General features: G+C 37.0%; 1 protein-coding gene across 2 annotated transcripts in view; it reads left to right on the forward strand.

Moving 5' to 3' along the window:
- Window positions 1-18,879, forward strand: part of rasa2 (RAS p21 protein activator 2) — a 55,910-nt gene extending 37,031 nt beyond the window's left edge. For both annotated transcript variants that reach the window (XM_003218281.3, XM_008106219.2), the window contains exons 12-24: window positions 446-560; window positions 1,247-1,321; window positions 1,847-1,970; window positions 3,854-3,960; window positions 6,032-6,118; window positions 6,204-6,281; window positions 7,208-7,281; window positions 8,673-8,779; window positions 9,334-9,416; window positions 10,284-10,492; window positions 11,072-11,175; window positions 11,699-11,888; window positions 14,703-18,879. In XM_003218281.3, coding sequence (XP_003218329.3) covers window positions 446-560; window positions 1,247-1,321; window positions 1,847-1,970; window positions 3,854-3,960; window positions 6,032-6,118; window positions 6,204-6,281; window positions 7,208-7,281; window positions 8,673-8,779; window positions 9,334-9,416; window positions 10,284-10,492; window positions 11,072-11,175; window positions 11,699-11,888; window positions 14,703-14,733 — 1,384 coding nt within the window. In that variant the 3' untranslated portion in view covers window positions 14,734-18,879. The remainder of the gene's footprint in view (window positions 1-445; window positions 561-1,246; window positions 1,322-1,846; window positions 1,971-3,853; window positions 3,961-6,031; window positions 6,119-6,203; window positions 6,282-7,207; window positions 7,282-8,672; window positions 8,780-9,333; window positions 9,417-10,283; window positions 10,493-11,071; window positions 11,176-11,698; window positions 11,889-14,702) is intronic.
- The last annotated feature ends 601 nt before the right edge of the window (window positions 18,880-19,480 follow it).

Consider the following 19,480-nt stretch of genomic DNA (forward strand, 5'->3'; position numbering starts at 1 on the left):
GAAAGCTGAGGTGAACAGAACCAACTCATTTTAATGTGGTGCCAGAGGAGAGTTCTGTGGCCACTATGACCAGCCAAATGACCAATAAATGATGCAAATTAAGCCAAACTCTGCTTGGAACTAAATTGAGGCTATCATAGTTTGGAATGTAATGAGACAAGACTCTGTAGAAAAGGCCATAATGTTTTGCAAAGTAGAAAGCAGTAGAAAAGGAGGAAGACTGCATTACAGATGGGTAAACTCAATTGAGAAAGCTACAGCCCTGAATTTGATATACTTTTACCATTAGAGAGCTCAGAATATTTTGGCTATAATACAGATGCAAGTAGGAAGACAGCCTAATTTCCTGCATGCTCTCTGTGTATAAACTAAAAAAATACCTTTTGTTTATGATTAATACATCCCTTCTGTTCCGAATCTTCAGTTTTTTTGCGTTGTGTTGCAGAGAGGCAAATACAATCTTCCGAGGAAACTCCTTAACTACTCGATGCCTCGATGAGATGATGAAAATAGTTGGAAAGCACTACTTGAAAGTTACTTTAAAACCAATTCTAGATGAGGTATAGTAATATCATGCAGAAAAATTCTTTGGATGTATTGAGAGTGCTGGAAAAAAATCTGAACTTATGAAATCATGATAATACATGAAAACTAAAACTCATTTGTGTCATACTTAAAATGGCTGTTGCTGTCCAGAGACCTGATGTATTTTCTCAGCTGCAATATGCCAGTATGGAAGACTTCTTCATATTCTGAATATGAAAATTATTATTTCACAAAGTTTTAGTTTGTAAAAGGTGTGAAAATGCTGTAGCATGTATTATTACCAATCTGTATATTGGATAATCACATTCTAGAATCTGTTAAGTATAAGGGCTCAATATGTAGGTGCTATGTTTCCAAAGCCTGAGAACCAGAATCTTTATACAACGTAGGACTTGCGCAAACACCATTGTTTCCCCTTTCCTTTAGCCTTTTGCAAATTTTATTGCCAATATGTGTCTCTTCTTTCTATTCGGATTAGCTGCACCTTTTTCCTTCTTTCTGTCACTTCTTACCAGCTATATACTGTCTGGCAAAATCAGTTTAAAATAAGAAAAGTGCTTCTCAATGAACTCTGCTATAAGTATGAGGAACAGTGCTTTTAGCAATGTTTCCCTGTGTTTCTTCAGCATTAAGATTATTTTAATGTATTCGGTGCAAACTTGATTGTACTTTAGTTACACAAGACTTACTCTTGTTTTAGATATGTGAAAATCCTAAACCTTGTGAAATTGATCCCCTGAAACTGAGAGAAGGAGATAATGTAGAAGTACACAAGGTAAGCTTTGCGATATTGTCCAATGCATATTTGAGGGACAATTCAGTAATTTCACATAATGAGCTCTTTGGCATAGTAACAGTGACTGTTCTATAATTTCAACCACAAAGAAAGAATCGAAACCTATTTTCTTCCACTTCTGAAGTCTCCTTCCATGTACTGTACCAATATTGCTTACTTTTCAAGATCATTCCCTAGAATTCAGGCTGAACTTGAAACAATTGTAGAGCAATATAGAATATTGATCATGCTCCTTATGTACTGGTGATCAAATGCTGGATCTGCCATATTTCTGCTCTCTGGCCTTGGAAGTATATTATACTTGGAAATATTAGTGGTCTGTGATAAAGATATAATGGAATTTTAAAAGTGTTATAGAAGAAAAATAATTCTCCTTCAGTTTGATGTTTTGAACAAGACAATGTTAAAAATTTTCTCTGTGGCCATATCATTAGAACTGTGAGGACTCTTTCTATTTTAATAGGAAAGGCTTGATAATTCGAAGTCATTTGTTTGTTCTTACAGGAAAACCTGCGCTGCTATGTTGACAAAGTATTCAAGACTGTTGTACAATCAAGTATAAGTTGCCCTACATTGATGTGTGATGTGTTTTGTTCCCTAAGGCGCTTGGCTGCTGAAAGATTCCCTAGTAAGTATGTCAAGATTTCAGAGGCGGAGGGGGCGGGGAAATCTAACATATAACTGATTAAAGTCTCTCTGAAGTCCATGAAGATGTCACCTTACAAAAAAAAGATAATAAGTAACTGAAACGGCAGGATCAGCAGCTTAATATTATTTGATGGATTTGGAGAAGTTATTGTAAATATGCTTTAGACCAGTGGTTCTCAACCTGTGGGTCCCCAGGTGTTTTGGCCTGCAACTCCCAGAAATCCCAGCCAGTTTACCAGCTGTTAAGATTTCTGGGATTTGAAGGCCAAAACATCTGGGGACCTAAAGGTTGAGAACCACTGCTTTAGACGGTACAAAAATACATTCATTAAATGACTATTTTGCATGAACAGAACTGTATGCTTGTTACATCATATAGCTCAGTATCAAATTAAAAAGGCAAAATAATTTCAGATGATTCTGTAAAATGTTATTAGTAAAAGTTATAGCCATGTCTCCATGCTTTATGGTTTCTATAGACAATAAATTGGTTGTCCTTTGGGAAATCATGAGTATTTATATGACATTTAACACATTATCAGCTGTAATAACAGTATATAGGCTGTAATATAGGGTTACATGAACAAAGCCTTATACAGTTCGGGTCCAGCCTATTTACGCAACCACATCTCTCTCTATGAACCTGTCCAGGCTTAAGATCTTCTGGGGAGGCCCTTCTCGTGGTCCCACTTCTGTCATAAGTGTGGTTGGTGGGGACAAGGGAGAGAGCCTTCTTGATAGTGGCCCCCGACTCTGGAACTCCCTCCCCAGGGAGATCATGCAAGCCCCTACGCTTTCAACATTCTGGAAGAACTGAAAACCTGGCTTTATAAACAGGCTTTTGATAATGGTTAAACATGATAATACACAACGGAATTAAATGGAATTACATTTCTTAACTCGACTTCAACCAGAGCAGTGGCTGAGATATTTTAATTGCTTTTATGTAATGCAATCCCTGTTTGGTTATGGATGATGGTTGCATTAATTTAATATGTTTTGATTCACTTTGTTTCAATTATGTGTTGTTACTTTTGTTGATTTAATTTAAATTGGTTGTTTTATTCTTTATTGTTTGTATTATTCACATTGCTGTAAGCTGCTCCTGAGTCCCTTCGGGGAGATGGGGCACAATGTAAATAAATTATTATTATTATTATTATTATTATTATTATTATTATTATTATTATTAGTTTCCAATTGTGAGCTTCCTGCTCACTTTCTCTGTGAGATTGAAAGGGTTTTATTTTCTGTGTCAAATCAATATCAGTTCATTGTTGTGTCCAAATCTGGCAAACCGTGCTTATATTTAACTGTGGTTAGGAAAGGTATGTGAATTTTGGTCCCTCAGGTATTGTTGGGTTAATGCTCACAATAGTCTTAGCCAGCATAGCCAGCGGTAGAGAATGGAGTAGAAGTCTGTAACCACTTTACTTCATTACCCCTGGTTTAGAGAAATCCATACTGAACTATGGTTATCTCCCTGGCTTGTTTCCTTATACCTGGGTTAAGATTATTTAGAAAGCAATGATGAATTAAAACAAAAACTTCCAGTACCACGCAGCTGCACTGGAGTAGGGAAAGAAAGTACAAAGCCAAATCATTAGCCTTTAACTCTAAACTGTAGGTTAATATTCCATTGGAACAGATTTGTCTGCAGTGATTTTGGTCTATGGCTCATAACCCATAACAAAACATCTTGCATCATAACTACACTTCCATTTCATGCTACTTGCTAGTTCTCTGTTCTGCAAAAGAAGAGAAGCCCTTTTCCTACTGACTTCATTCTGCTAAGGTTTTTCACTGTTTTCACTTCCTACTGAGTTATAATACATTTTACATTATCATAATTTTTCTCTGCAGATGACCCTCATGTACAGTATTCTGCAGTGAGCAGCTTTGTGTTTCTTCGTTTCTTTGCTGTAGCTGTAGTATCGCCTCATACTTTCCATTTACGACCCCACCATCCAGTAAGTTTTCCTAACATTATGTTCAACCTCTATAGGCCACCTTTTTTAGGAGGATATGTATAGAAATAAACATAGGGCTTTTACAGCAGGAGGACTGTTGAATTGAGACCTTGGAGGTTGACTCTAGTGCACTGCCTTAAATTTGCAAGAAATAGCGAACTGTTTTCATGTATACAAGTACTTAACAATTTAAAAACCTGCATGTAGTGGGAAATCAGGTGTATAGGTGACTGATATTCTGATGGTATCACACATACTTGGATTCTTTCCAACATGGGGAATTGGGTAGTAGCTTGCTATACCCCCCCCCCCCATCTGCATGAGTCACAGAGACTACGAAGGAGAAGGACCGGTTGCTTACCTGTAACTGATTCTTAGAGTGGTCCCCTGTGAACTGGCCATCGTCCCCTTGTTGTATCCATTCCGGGAACTTAAGGGACTGGGTGGGAAATACACTGGTATGGCACACAGGGAGAGGACAGGATGACTGCCAAAACATTTGTATAAAATCAGAAGGTTTTGAGTGATGTACTGCAGAAGTGCAAATATAACTCATTTGTGTGAGCTCACAGTGATCACTTAAAAAACTACAGTTACAGGTAAGCAGCCTGCCTTTGTTGTTTCCCCAGAACCTACAGGGTCAGTGTCTAATGGCATGGTTACAAGTTGTGCTATGTGCAGTAGTCAACATGTCAGCTTCACGCCTTTTCTTACACAAAAACATGGCTCATTGGCTCTTCTACATGTACTGATTTCTTACCCCTGTTACTTACCGTTCTTGATCAAAGTGTTATGAAGGGTATTAGTGCTACTACACTGTGAACATAAAGTATTTGTACAATGATAATCTCAAATTAGCAAATGTTCAAATGGATTTTTCTCTTTTTAGTTTTTGGAATATATTTCTTATAGCCTCTTGGCTCCAAGATGTTAAATATTTTCAAAGCTGCTTTAAATAATTTTGGGAACAACTTTTTTCTCAATTAGAGAACGCTGAACAGTGAAATTCTTTCCTCTCTGATCTTGGATCAGTGTGCCTTTAGTGCTTTCCACTCCTCACTAGCACACAGCATTTGCAAAGAGCTTATCCACTCATTTTCACCTCTTCACTCAACTATCGCTGCTCAATCTTGGTTCTCATGCTTCTTTTTCTCTCTGGTCATTATTAGCAAGAGAAATTTTGTGCCTAGAACTAGCAGTATTGTTTTTAGTTAATTTGTTTAGACACCTTTTGGGAAATGATGGTGTTTAAGATGTTTAATAACCAAACGTTTGTTTCCTCGTTAACTTCAGAGAAGTATGGAAGATTGCCTGGGACTACAAGGTGAAAGCATCTGTGCGTGCATAGACATCCCCTATTAATGGAGGCCTGTGATAGATTGTATCTCACTGAATCCATGAGGATCCAGTGCTGTATAGTACAACCCTCATATTTGCCAGGGATACATTCCTGGAACCACTGGGAAAATATGAAACCATGGATAATAATGACACCTTTTGAAATGAATGCTTTCCAGCTGAAGCATAATATAGAATAGAATCATAGAATTGTAGAGTTGGAAGAGACCTCATGAGCCATCCAGTCCAATCCCCTGCAAGAAGCAGGAAAATCTCATTCAAAGCACCCCCACAGATGGCCATCCAGCCTCTGCTTAAAAGCCTCCAAAGAAGGAGCCTCCATCACACTCCGGGGCAGAGAGTTCCAGTGCCGAACATTAATGGTGGAGGATGTGGAAAATGCCTAGAGAAGTCACTTCCATGGGTATTTCTAAATCCTTTGGCATGTGCCTAAAAGAGAACACATCTCTACTCATTTTTAGGTCCTCCAGAGAAACTCTAGAATTGTGTTGGGAGAAGCTACATATGATTCATTTCTCTTACTATCATGTCAATTAAGCTTATATTGGAGGCTTCTGTAAGGCACCATCAGGTTTAGGTTGTCTGGCCAAGTAGTTAGTAGCCATACCTCTTCCAGTGTAATCCTTGCATAATAGTTGTGATGCATTTGACTTGTTCCTTAGTCCAGTTTAATTATATAACATTGGAATAACCTATTTGTTAATTTTTTTAGGATGCACAAACATCAAGAACATTAACACTTATATCAAAAGCCATCCAGACACTGGGGAGCTGGGGAAGTTTGTCCAAAAGCAAGCTAGTAAGTGCCTGGCTTTCTCATTTTGTGCTTGCTTTTTATATCTTTTCTTGTGGTTGACTAAGGTATATCAATTTTCTCTCTCCAGTCAAGCTTCAAAGAGACATTTATGTGTGAATTTTTCAAAATGTTTCAGGAAGAGGAATATGTTGAAGCTGTCAAAAAGGTACACGATATATGTATTATTTTGCTTTAAAGTGTTTTCTCCTCTTCCCTAATAAACTTAGGATGGAGATGGGGAACTGGCAGGGAGATGGGGACTCCTTCTGGCTACCGGAAGGTCCCACAGAACCATTTTTAGTTGATGCCTTTCATCTCAGCCCAGTTTTGAGGAATGAAAAATGCTCTTAAATAACCATGGTACTTTAGAGGAGTCGACAACCATTTTTAGGATGGATCTTTTTCCCCAGCAAGAAACTCAATTTCTGTTGAGGAGAAAAAAGGCCTATCCACATCAGAATAAATTGCATGTCTAGAAATCACCTGAAAATTGATAAAATGGGTCTCCAGTCCCCCCAGAATTTTACTATTGTGGGGGGTGAAAATTTAGGAACTCTTCCCCCATCTAAATTGGGGAACAGAACTTTTAGGGCTCATGTATAGTTTTGGAGCCTGCAGCAACACTTTCTCAGGAAGCATTATTTTATTTATTTATTTATTTATTTACAGCATTTATATTCCGCCCTTCTCACCCCGAAGGGGACTCAGGGCGGATCACATTACACATATAGGCGAACATTCAATGCCTTTTAACATAGAACAAAGACAAGACAAACATAGCTCCGAGCGGGCCTCGAACTCATGACCTCCTGGTCAGAGTGATTCATTGCAGTGATTCATTGCACCCACTCTCCAGCCTGCGCCACAGCCCGAGCTACATCATTTAATTTACAGAGGTAGTTGATATAAGTAGGTAAGGCCATGAGTTAGTGTAAATCTATGTTGGTCTTTACACAAAATTTGTTTTTATAAAAGTTAAATGTAATTTGATGTTTTTAAAAATTACTTTGTCAAATTAGAAATGAATGGTTTTTTAAAAGATATATATTTGAATTTCAAGAACAATTATTTAAATATATTCTCCATCTTCAGTTTTTAGATGAAGTGTCATCTAGTGAAAGTAAAGAGCCAAATATCATGAGTGAGCCAGTACATCTGAAAGAAGGGTAACTGAAATGCAAAGTACTGTATATGGATTTGTTATTTTCTTGAATACATTTTGGTAGACCTCTGTTTGAAATAATTTTAGTTTTTTGCTTCTCTGGCAGCTTTAAGTGCCAACACTATCTAAAGTAGCAGATAATAATTTTAATGGGTTGCTGTGAGTTTTCCAGGCTGTGTGGCCATGTTCCAGAAGCATTCTCTCCTGACGTTTCACCCACATCTATGGCAGGCATCCTCAGAGGTTGTGAGGTCAGTTTCCAACAGACCTCACAACCTCTCAGAGTGCTTGCCATAGATTTGGGCAAAACGTCAGGAAAGAATGCTTCCGGAACATGGCCATACTGCCCGGAAAACTCACAGCAACCCAGTGATTCCAGTCATGAAAGCCTTCAACAACACATTAATTTTAATGTCTGAACTGCATTTAGCACACCTACTTAAACAGCTTTATAATATATTGCTGAAATGAATGACCATTCAATATAGTCTGTCCCTTTCTATTTACTAAAAGATCCTTGCATGGAGGAAGCTAGTTTGTTATTAGCTTCACTTTATTTTTATTATGATTTCCCTCTTATCTAGCTGTAAATTACACAATAGAAGAAAATTTCAAGCTTAAGAGTTAACAAAAAATTTCCCGTCATTTCTGTTTATAATTACTGAGAGAATGTATCCATATAAACAAGGGCATTTGTTAGTCCTGGGAAAGAAAAAGTGTGAAGAAAAATGTTTGCAAATTAAATCAGTTTGCGAACTATACATCTTCATCTTCCTGATTGCTATAAGGAAGAGTAACATTTGCTAATCAGAGGTAGTCCGAATTTCTACCTGGATTGTACAGCATCCTTGACTATATACACTTTCAGGAATATACCTAGATAATCGTTCTTGCCTTCTGGTCAGCAAATTTAAGCAATTAAAAATGAGTATTTTGCATTTACTTGAGTAATGCTCCATCGAATCTAATATGCACCTCAGTTTTCAAAATTCTGAAACCCAAAAAGGTATTTGCTGCTGAATTTAATGCACAGTAGCAAAAAGTACATTCTTTGCAATTTGGACAAAAATGGTACAGTTGCTTCCTGCTAAAAATTCCTTATTTAAAAACAAAGGTGTTAGGATACCAAAGGAATGAAATAGAAAACCAGGTGCTCCTGAAGCAGCTTCCACTTTTGCCTTGGTTCAGCAGTAAAATTACTATATTACATGAATCTAATGCGCACCCTAATTTTGGCAAGGTAATTTTGCCAAAAAAGGTGAACATTAGATTCAAGTAAATAGGGTATCATCTGATCATAACTGATTTAAGAACAGGAGGTAAATTCATTAATTCATCGTGAAATGTCTAGTTTATAAAGTGTCTATATAATGTTCTCCTGTGGTCGTTTCACAGGGAAATGTATAAAAGAGCACAAGGAAGAACTCGGATCGGGAAAAAGAATTTCAAGAAGCGTTGGTTCTGCCTTACAAGTAGAGAGTTGACTTATCATAAGCAGCAAGGTATGGAAGTGCTGATATGTGGCCAGATGTGGCAAACGTTCTGTAATGCGCAAGGTGCAAACTATCCTCTTTTGTTAAATGAGTGTAATGGAATATTGTTTTATAGTTCACATTTATATATAACAAAGTGGTAAAATATGTTAACTTTCATAATTGACAGTTTTTAAAAGTTACATCCAAAGGCATCTGGTGTCTTCATTGTTTGGGGGCAATAAATCAGGATGACATTCACCAATTTATTTTGAGCATTGCTTTCAATATTTTTGATTACTCTCCTGTAAAACCCAGCTAGTGTGGATTTGTTGCCTCGAAGTAATGAAGCCATCAACCACCTCTGTTCTGAAATCTACTACCAATTTGCTATGGCAGGGTTAGTATTTTATATATGACACTACAGAATGGGCAATATCCAATGTTTTGCCATATTTTCCAATAGCTTCTGAGGGGAAAAAATAAATCCAGAAGGTGGGAAGTCCCATTTTATGACGATGGGAGTGTTGAACCCAGCATTTAGCTTCTGTGTTATCCTAATTCTTTGATTCTTATTTATGCAGATAAAGAAGCCATTTATGCCATTCCAGTCAAAAACATTCTTGCAGTGGAAAAACTTGAAGAGAGTGCTTTTAATAAGAAAAATGTAAGTCACTTTAATTTTGACGTATGTTTAGAAGAATAATTTCAGGGAAGTAAACCAAACAGAAAAGGAGAAGGAGAAGCATTATATGTCAGGAATTTTACACCTGTGAAATTATCCATAATATAAATTCTGGAAGCCAAATTGAAAACAGCTAGATAAAAAATTAAGGGGCATAAAAACAACAGAGATGTCATTGTCATTGTGGAAGACTACTATACACCCCCAAACTAGACTGAGGACTTTGGATGGTGCCTTTCCTGAACAGGTAGGAAATATTCAGAAAAGAGAGAGATAGCAGCCTTAAGGACTGTAACAGGCCTTGAGGACCTTAAGGGCTGAAATCGTGCACCCCTCGTCTTCCTTTCACCAAACTCAGCATGCTCAGCTCGTTCAACTTTTCCTTACATGTTTTGTTCGTTTTTGTTGCCTTTTTTTGAGCTATTCCAACTTGTCTATAGCTGTCTTAAAATGAGACATCCAAGTTCCATATACGGTCAGGTCAGTGCAGAATATTATAGGATTATTATTTTCCTTGACTTGGAAACTATGCCTCTGTTATTGCAGGTTCAAATAGCATTCTGTTAATACAGGGTAAACGAAAATGATCATGGACTGCTGGATATACCAAGAAGCTTTTTCCTTGCTTAGAATAAAAATGGGTGTGGATGGGGAGAGTAAGGGTGACGTGTGTGGTGGGAGAATGAACTGAATATGTAGAAAATCCTAGAGTGCAGGTCTGCCACTGACAGAACAATTAAAATGCTTAGACACAACAGCCAGTTAAGAAAATCCTGTACAAATATCAATTAATGCTCCTGAATGAACTTAGTTGCTTACTAAATGAAAAAAAAAACCCTTCTTTTTCAGATGTTTCAAGTTATACATGTTGAAAAGCCACTCTATGTGCAGGCAAATAATTGTGTGGAGGCTAGTGAGTGGATTGAAGCTCTCTGTAGAGTGAGCAGGTGCAACCAAAAGAGACTGAATGTTTATCATCCGTCTGCTTTTCTGAACGGGAACTGGCTTTGCTGTAAGGCCACATCAGAGCATTCTGTGGGTTGTACACCTTGTACAGCGTAAGTAATGCCAACAAGGAGGTGTTTCTGTGTCTGCATGCATGCTTGGAAAAAGAACTAAGATTACATTTTGCTTTAATTTTCTGTGACTTAATTTACGCATTACCATACTCTGATCTCAGTGTTACATGATTTTTCAATTCCATTTTTTAAATGATAACATCTTAAACTATATTCTTATAAAAAGCTTTTTGATGTTTTACAAATTATGTACTATTATTGTCTTATTTATGGATATTTATTATACAAGGCATGCAAATACACAGTACCCATAGATGTTAGATTTACCTGAACAGAAAAAGCTTACATAAATAAATGAGGTGTGAATTGGTCTGGGACTGTAGTAGCAGAGTTCATTTTTTATATTTATTCTTTACTTAATGCATACGGATTTTCATTTATTTTCATGTCTTTACCTTGGGCAATTCCTTGCCAACAGCAAAGTTAAAGAACGGGAGGAAGGAACTTGACACATTTGACATTTGTGGAGAGCAGCCATGTACTATCCATAATCTCAATTTGATATACAGAGAAAATGTTATGTCAACTAAATAATATGATTTTAAATTTTAATTGCAGAGGTGTACCTGCTGAAATTCAACTAGAAATTGATGGAGACCGAGAAACTGAGAGAATCTACTCTCTTTTTGCTATAAATATGACAAAGCTGCAAAAGATGGAAGGTACACAGTTTCATTAAGAAATAGTAAAGTAGCAAGTAATTTGGCAGTGTGTGTAGGGAGCATCTCATGCAATGGGTGCTCAAATTAGCTTCCTATCGTCAAATTATTTTAATATACAGTGTGGTGGATTTAACTGCAAGTCTATATAACAGGACCGATGAAATCTTACTTTCCTGCCAACTTATCCCTCAGTCTTGGGCAAGCACAAGTCATTCCATTAATCAAAGCCCATAGTCTATAGGTTATAAGGGAAGGAGGGGGTCCAGAATTAATTCCCCATCTGCCTCATTACATCATTCCTACCTTAAATCAATTCATTATATATTCATTTGTCAACTTTTTAAAATGTTACATAAGAAGCCCACATTAATTGACAATCTGGTAAAGAATCCAAATATAAAAGAAATAAGTGAACTTGGAATTTCTCTGAATACTGTGCAGTACTAAATGTTAATCTGTCTCAGACTAGGAGAGACATTCACAATAACATTATTTTCCCTGACACTGGGATACGTATTTTTAGAGGCTTGTGGAAGTATAGCAGTCTATCAAGGGCCACGGAAGGAACCAGATGACTACTCTAACTTCAAAATTGAAGACTCCGTAGCAACGTTTCAAACTCTTCAACAAATAATATCAGTTGTAGAAGAATTGAATGAACATCATGACAGATATCGGAAGAAAAGATCATGTAATGCTAAATATGGTAGCGAGTAAGTATTATAGCTATTTTTGTAACTAAGGAGATGCCTTGTAGAGTCTGGAATCGTATCAAATCATTGTCTTATAAACTATGCAAATAAGTCATGTTTGTTAAACAAAATGAATTGAAGCTTCGCACTCACACATTTCCACATTTAGCATGGTTGAGTTGTAACAAGTAAGATAATCAGATTTGTTATTTCTAATAATTTATCCACCCGGCTTTGAGAGCACTTTAAATAGGTGGAGATGTTCTCTTACAAAGTCAGAAACTGCTTTAAAGAACAGGAGCATACTGTGGGAAACAGTGGTCAGTTCTTGCTATAAAAGAATATGATCAGTAAGGTCCCTCATTGAGCTGTATCAGGACTGCTGTTTTTAGCTTGTTCATTATCAACCTAGAGTTAGGGATGAATAACAAGGTCGTCAAGTTTGATGGGGGCGTTGGTTATTTAAGGTGGCAAGAAAAAAAAGATTGTAAAACGCTCCAAAATGATCTTGCCAAGCTGCAGTAAAATGGTATCGGAGATTCAGTGTAAGCAACTATGAAATGATGCTTATTGTGCAGAAATCCTCAACTTCACGTATTCTGTTAAAGATGGGATTCAAGTTGAAGATTTTTGGACTGTGACAGATAGCTCAGTGCAGATGTTGTAAGGTCTGACCCGGTATGCAATGCTGTAAAAACAATTTCTCCGTGTGGGACATAATTAGGAAGGGAATTGAAAATGAATTGCAAATAGCATACTGCTCTAATGGTGTGTTCACATCTGAAATACTGTGTTGAGTTCTGATCACTAAGTCAAAAAAGAAACTATAATGAACCTGGAAAAGAAGTGGAAAATTGCATCCAGGATGATCAAGAGACCAGAAAAGCTGCCCTCCAAGGAAAAGTTATAAGATTTTGCAGTTATTTGGCTTCAAGAAAGATGTGAGACATGGAGGACAGGGCCATCAATGGCTACTAGTCAGGAACACCTCCAGTGTCTTAGGTCATGTGCCTCTCTCTGTATGTCGGGTGCCAAGGAGCACAAAAACAAGGTGCCAGGCTTCTTATAGGATGTTTGTTGAACAGAGCATTAAACTAAATGGGCCTTTTGTCAAATCTAATACAGATCTACTTACATTAGGACAGGCCTTGCACAAGTTGTGGTCCTCCAGATGTTTGGGACTCCAACTCTCAGAAGCCCTAGCCAGCTTGCCCAATGGCCAGGAATTTTGGAAGCTGAAGTCCAGTACACCTGGAGGGCTACAGGTTGTGCAGGCCTGCATTAGGATATTTGGCGTACTGCTTCATGTCATATGTGCACTTAGTACAGGAGTATCCATTTAATGAGTGGCTTTGGGGCTTGTTTGAGTCAGCAAAGTATGGAGATAATATGTATACGTGCATATTAATCACTCAATTAAGACCGGTTTCCTACTATAAAGGAGCAGCCATGCATGGAAAACTAGAAGAGAACAGGATACACAGATTGCATTACTGCACTTTTAAACCTGTGGGAGAGATAAAGCGGGGTATAAATAAGTATTATAATAATAACAACAACATAGAAACATGACCACATGAGACAACTGTTGTTCATAGGTAAAAGTCTTTTCATGAGCTAACTATGAAAAGATCGTAGCTCAACTGCAGCATTAATTAGTGGCTGCTACCTAATGGCAGTGAGTGATTTCAGGTCACTCTAATCAACATTAAAGGCAATTCTGAACTGGATGATGGTGGTGGTGGTGGTGGTGATGATGATGATGATGATGATAATAAATCTTTATTTGTACCCCGCCACCATCTCCCCGAAGGGACTCGGGACGGTTCATAGAAGCACTCCAAGTGCCACATATAAACAACAATACACAAGTATAAATACAATGTCATAAGTATAAACAACAGCTCATATAAAATCCCACTAATAAAATTGTAAAAGTATAAATTTACAAAAATTTCTAAAGCGCAGTAGAACCTGTGAACCATCTCTCCATGCTCTTTCCGGGTAGGATTTCAGTTATATTTTCCAGACCCTTAGTCCAAAATTAAGTCCAATGGAAGGCCATTAGGCAAATGACAACATCCTACACTGTACAATATTTTGTTGTAGGTGGGCTGATAGGATTAACGTTTGACTGAATATTGGTGAAAGATTGTGCTGTCGCAAATGTGTCTATCAGTAATGAATACAAATTAGCTTCTTCATGGTCTTTGTGAAATTGCACATTTGGGATATCCTGCGCCTGCTCAGTCAGTTCGGAATCTTCTAGAACAGTGGTTCTCAACGTGGAGTCCCCAGATGTTTTTGGCCTACAACTCCCAGAAATCCCAACCAGTTTACCAGCTCTCAGGACTTCTGGGAGTTAAAGGTGAAAAACATCTGGGGAACCCAGGTTGAGAACCACTGTTCTAGAAGCTCTTAGGATACATTTTGGCAGTAGCCCCGCCCACACTCCCCATGGTAGTATATAGCTAGTGGGAGGGGCTACAGCCTTTGTTCCTCCCATATGTGTGAATTTCAGAGGTGACCACTTGAAGAAGCATGGTTACAAGTAAGCAACCCTGTCATCTCAAGGGAGGAGAATTTCCATCCTAATAGAATCTAACCGCCTCTAACAAAACATGGCCAGTTTTTTAAAAATCTTGTTGAGTAATAATATAAGTCCAAGATAGCTAGTTTGTGGCTATATTGCTGCACTTCTTCTAGAATTTGGCAAACTGTAATTATGGGAAGTTAGCTACTTTTGCAAATGAAAAAATCTAATATCTGTCCTAATTTTTAATCCTCTTTTGCCATGGAATGGTAAATATGATTTCTGATTCTTTCTTTTCCTAGAGAAAATCCGATTGTGGGGAAAATTTCCTAATCTGCAACAGAGATGGACTTTGAAGGAACTGAAGCAGTTTTGTTTGGTTCTGTGCTGATTCAGAATATTCAAAAATGTGCCCTACATGGAAATTAATTCTATTTAATATTTAAAAGGAGAAAAGACCTGCTGGGGAATCTGATTTTTAATTTTTTAAAACTTTATTTTATTATTTTGTGGAACTGGAAGAATCATGTCTATATTGGTTAGAGAACTTTGAAAGTTCCAGAAGATGCAAGAGAGCAAAGCTTCTAGAACCGGAAGGTACATCAAGGAATAAGCTTTCCAAGGGAGGAATATATCTACCGCTGCAGAAGGGATTTTTTTGTCTGCCAAGATAATCATTATTTTTGTATATCAATCATCAGTACTTGTTTTGTGGACAGTGATTTTTGGCAAAAGAAATCTCAACAGGTGGCATAGAGATTTGAAGCTTTACATTCATTGCACAGCCACTTTTATTGTTCTTTTTTAATATACAATAGATTGTTGTTTTTTTAAGAAAAGTGGAGGTACTTGTTAAATGTGCATTGTCAATTAGTGATAACATTATTTAAGTGATGTTACTGAAGCAGGACAAATCAGGGAGACTATTCATCTTGTTTACAGTTGGAGCGAGTAGTGAAAGGAGTGACATGGGACCACTGCCTGTTATTTGTCTTCTTAAACAACCTATTTTTAATAATGTCCTTTACCATTATTAAATGGCTGTTTCAGAAGTACAAATATTTCATGCAGTTAGGGAAATATTCAGTTTATACCTACCAACAACAAAAAATACAAACAAATAGGAATTATACACTGGATGTCATATCCAATTATAACAAGTTTTTAATTATCACTCCAAGCACTTTAGATATCTGGATAGTCCCAGATTATAATTCTAGATACTTTGTAGTATCTAAACATTATGATCAGTTGAATGATCACTATTGTGGCTTAAGACAATGCTTTTGTGAACATTTTTATATCTAGTTTTTTACTTGCCAGATGATGTTTTGGAGCTAGCCTTGCCTTTAGAAACTCTTTATCTTGCCTTTTTGACATTTTTCTAATGATGATGGATTCATAACTGTCTGTATGTAATGAAAGGAAACAATTTATCACTTGGGAGAAGAAAGGGATAAGCTTCGTTTGATCAGTATTATTGGATGTGGTACTAAAAAAAAACCTCATCTTGGGAGCAGTTTGGCGAGCACTATAAAAATTGATATATTTCATCATTCCTGTTTAGTTTTTAAGAATTCTGTTTTTATTATTTGCCACAATTGTAGATAAATTGATTAATTCTTCAGTAGAAATTTGAAATGAAATTTGGAAGATACTATCTGCTTGAATTACTACTTTAACTGCTAATAGTATGGCATTGGCTAAGAAAAAGCAAGAAACTCTTATCATGTTTTCTGTACAACCATAAAAAGAAATGCACCAAGCTACTAACCATGCCTTAACTTTAAATGCTTTTGATACTTCCATGAGTTTTGAATTTGGGTTGCTACAAGACATGCTGAAAGAGGAGATTTTGGCCAAGGAGCACATTCCTTTGGATGTATGGCCTTAGCTGCAGTTTTGTGATTCATTGGTTTTGAGCAGTGTTGTGAATGGCACAGGTTGTATAATAACATTTGAGATATAAACAAGTTGAAGAAACTGCAACGGGATTATAATTCATAAACCCTATTACTTTTATCCGACTTTATTTCAAAAAATTTAAAAATACGCTTAATACCGGCACATTCTGTACTCAGTCCCCTAAATTCCCTTAATGTGTTCATAAATAGTAGTGGAAGCTGAGCCAGCCTGAGAACTGCCCTAATAAATTGCTTTCCATTTATAGAGAGAAGGGAAGGGAAGGGCACAGAAATACAGTCCCTGATCTTCCCTGGCTAGTGTGAGCTGCAGGGCTAAATATATCATTTAAAATGGTACTTGTCGATTTCTTATGTTGTATTAGGGGAATCTTGCATTTCAGTAACAAAGATTTTAAAAATGGTTCCCAAATGTTTGCATTACATTCTGTAATTCAGAGTCTGCACCATCTTCATGAAGTAGCAAATTGTTGCCTTGTTTGTGACATAATGCCGAACGCTATTTGCACATGAATGGAAAATGCCATATTTTCTGTTTTGCATCATCATTTTTATAGCCTTGCTCTCATTATTATTATTATACTCATTAATTGCATATAAATTAAACTATAAAATCTGAAGTAGTGAAATGTCTCTACATGTGGAGGCTAACAATCCAATTTGAAATCATGGAAGATTGAGATCCTAAAACATGTAGGGAACATCCTCGGAAAGACAAGGTTCCCTAGTTCAGCTGAATTTCTGCCAGTGTGTCTATAAAGGTGGACAGTTACAGCTGAAGACACACTCAGCTCCTTAGTACTTACTTGCTTCTCCTCCTCACAAAGGTCCCTGCTAAATAATTTCATAACTGTTATAAGACTAGTGAAAATATACTTAGGTAGCCATGCATTGTGATATACATGTTGAGATGTGCTAGACCTTGTGGAAAAAATGAAGGAGTGTAATTTTTGGGCTTCTGATTGCATTATATTGGGGATAACTTGTGGAGATACTTCATTCATTGGAGTTACAAATAATTGCATCCCCTTGACAAATTCATCTGTATCTGTTTAGAAGCATGTTTTTGTTTTGTTTTTTGCATGCCATCCCTCCCTCTTGTGTGTGGAAGACGTTATTTTGGTTACAAACATACCTTAAAGAATTCATTTCACTGTTTACTTGATGTACGTGGGTATCATCTAAGATTTTCAGTATACAAGTACTCAACACTGTTGATACCTTAAATTATGATTTGCTTTGCATAATTATTGCATCTTTCTTTCTGTTTTAGCATTTGACGAAGTGGGCTTTCCCCATAATACATTAATACTACAGAAATATGTTCCTTTTTAAAATGCTGCAGGATATTTTCTGTATACATTGTAGCTGTACAAGTAACAATATGTCACACTTATTGAGGGACAAAATTTTTCAGATAATAGTGCTTAGAAGTTATAGATTTATATTAGATTGTGTAACACTGAGAAAACGGGGATCATTTCTTAATCAGTTCAGTCACTGCATCACCGTCATGAAGTAATACATTCCTACCCTATTCATTAAATGATGGTGTTTAGAACTCTCCACAACTTCATGTCTAGAAATGAGTTTATTGTAGTGTTTGAAAGTCCTTTTCACCCTCTCATTGACCATATATGAATTGCAGCATTCCTTACACTGTTTGCATAGTGAGGTTTGGATCCATCTCCAATTCATTCATCCTCTACCTGCATACTATCCCATTGGTGTTTTACAAGATCTCTACACAAGAGGGGCACATTGACTTTCTGTTGTGAGTGGGCACTGTGTGTGACATCCAGGAGAAGCAGTATACTGAGCTGGGAGAAAGGGGTCGTAAGAACCATATTCATTCTGAGGTATACAGTAACCTTAAATTCCTTATTTAGCTTATGAAATATCAGTGTTCTGCAAATATTAAATAGATTTTTTGACAAATAAATGTTTCAGAATATTAAATAATTCCCTTAGTAAACCATGTTTACTAAGGGAATTTTTAATCCAAGTTAATGGAATTTTTAATCCATCAAATTTGACCATCCTTGAAAACTATTATTGTGAAAAATAATGCACTTTGAGAAGTTAAGGTACCGTATTGTGTAGATTGATAGCTAGGAGCAAGAGGGGAAGTTCAAATTCCATCACTTCAGTATCAGTACTGTTTGGTTCATTGCCATGTGCCAGGCATATTTCTAGCTTTACCTGTTCAGTTGTTTTTGGAAATAATACAGTTCAAGTGGATTAGTATGCATAATAGTATGCCTTCGATAATACAGTTTGTCCAATGTTTGAAAGAGGTTTTATACTGATTGGTTTTGAAATAAAGTTTGCTTGACAATTAGCTTTGTACAATTAGCCCCATGTAAGCCACCCCGAGTCCCTTTGGGGAGATGGGGCGGGGTATAAGAATAAAGTTGTTATTATTATTATTATCATCATCATTATTATTGCTTTGGTTGACCTAATGCATTTTACAATGTATTTTTTATTTGCTAGGTTGATACATTGAATGTATTTTATTTAAAGTTTATTTTATTAAAAGAAGTATTAAAGTTCAGTTGAATTGTTTGAAACCTGAATGTTGCAGCCAGTTTCAATGTGTGGTGATGGTTTTCAAATCCTACAAATGTAGATCAAGGTTCTTCTATGCGGTGGAAGCTGTTCTAATACTCAAAGCCACTTGCAGACACTTATGTCTAAAGCAGGGGTCTTCAAACTTTTAAAGCCAAGGGCCATCTCATGGTTTCTCAAACTGTTGGAGGGCTGGGCTACAGTTTGGAAAAAAATTAACAAATTCCTATGCAGACTGCACATATTTTACTTGTAGTGCAAAAAAAAATGAAAGAACAATACAATATATAAAATGAACAAGAATTCTGTGTTTCATTTCAGACTTCGAGTGACCCTAAGTCTAAAGTTTAGCACAGGGGACAGATAAATGACCTTGGAGGGTATAACGAGCTGTTATCCAGGATTTGATCCTGGATGAGGGGGCGGATCTGGCATGCATCACCGAGACGTGGTTGGACGAGCAGGGTGGTATGAATCTCACCCAGCTGTGCCCACCAGGTTTCGGGGTGCATCAGCAGGCCAGGGCTGGGGGGCGGGGAGGAGGAGTCGCGGTGATCTTTCGGCAGTCCATCGCCCTGATCAGATGC

This window comes from Anolis carolinensis, chromosome 3 (genome assembly GCF_035594765.1).
Source record: "Anolis carolinensis isolate JA03-04 chromosome 3, rAnoCar3.1.pri, whole genome shotgun sequence".
Lineage (NCBI taxonomy): Eukaryota > Metazoa > Chordata > Lepidosauria > Squamata > Dactyloidae > Anolis > Anolis carolinensis.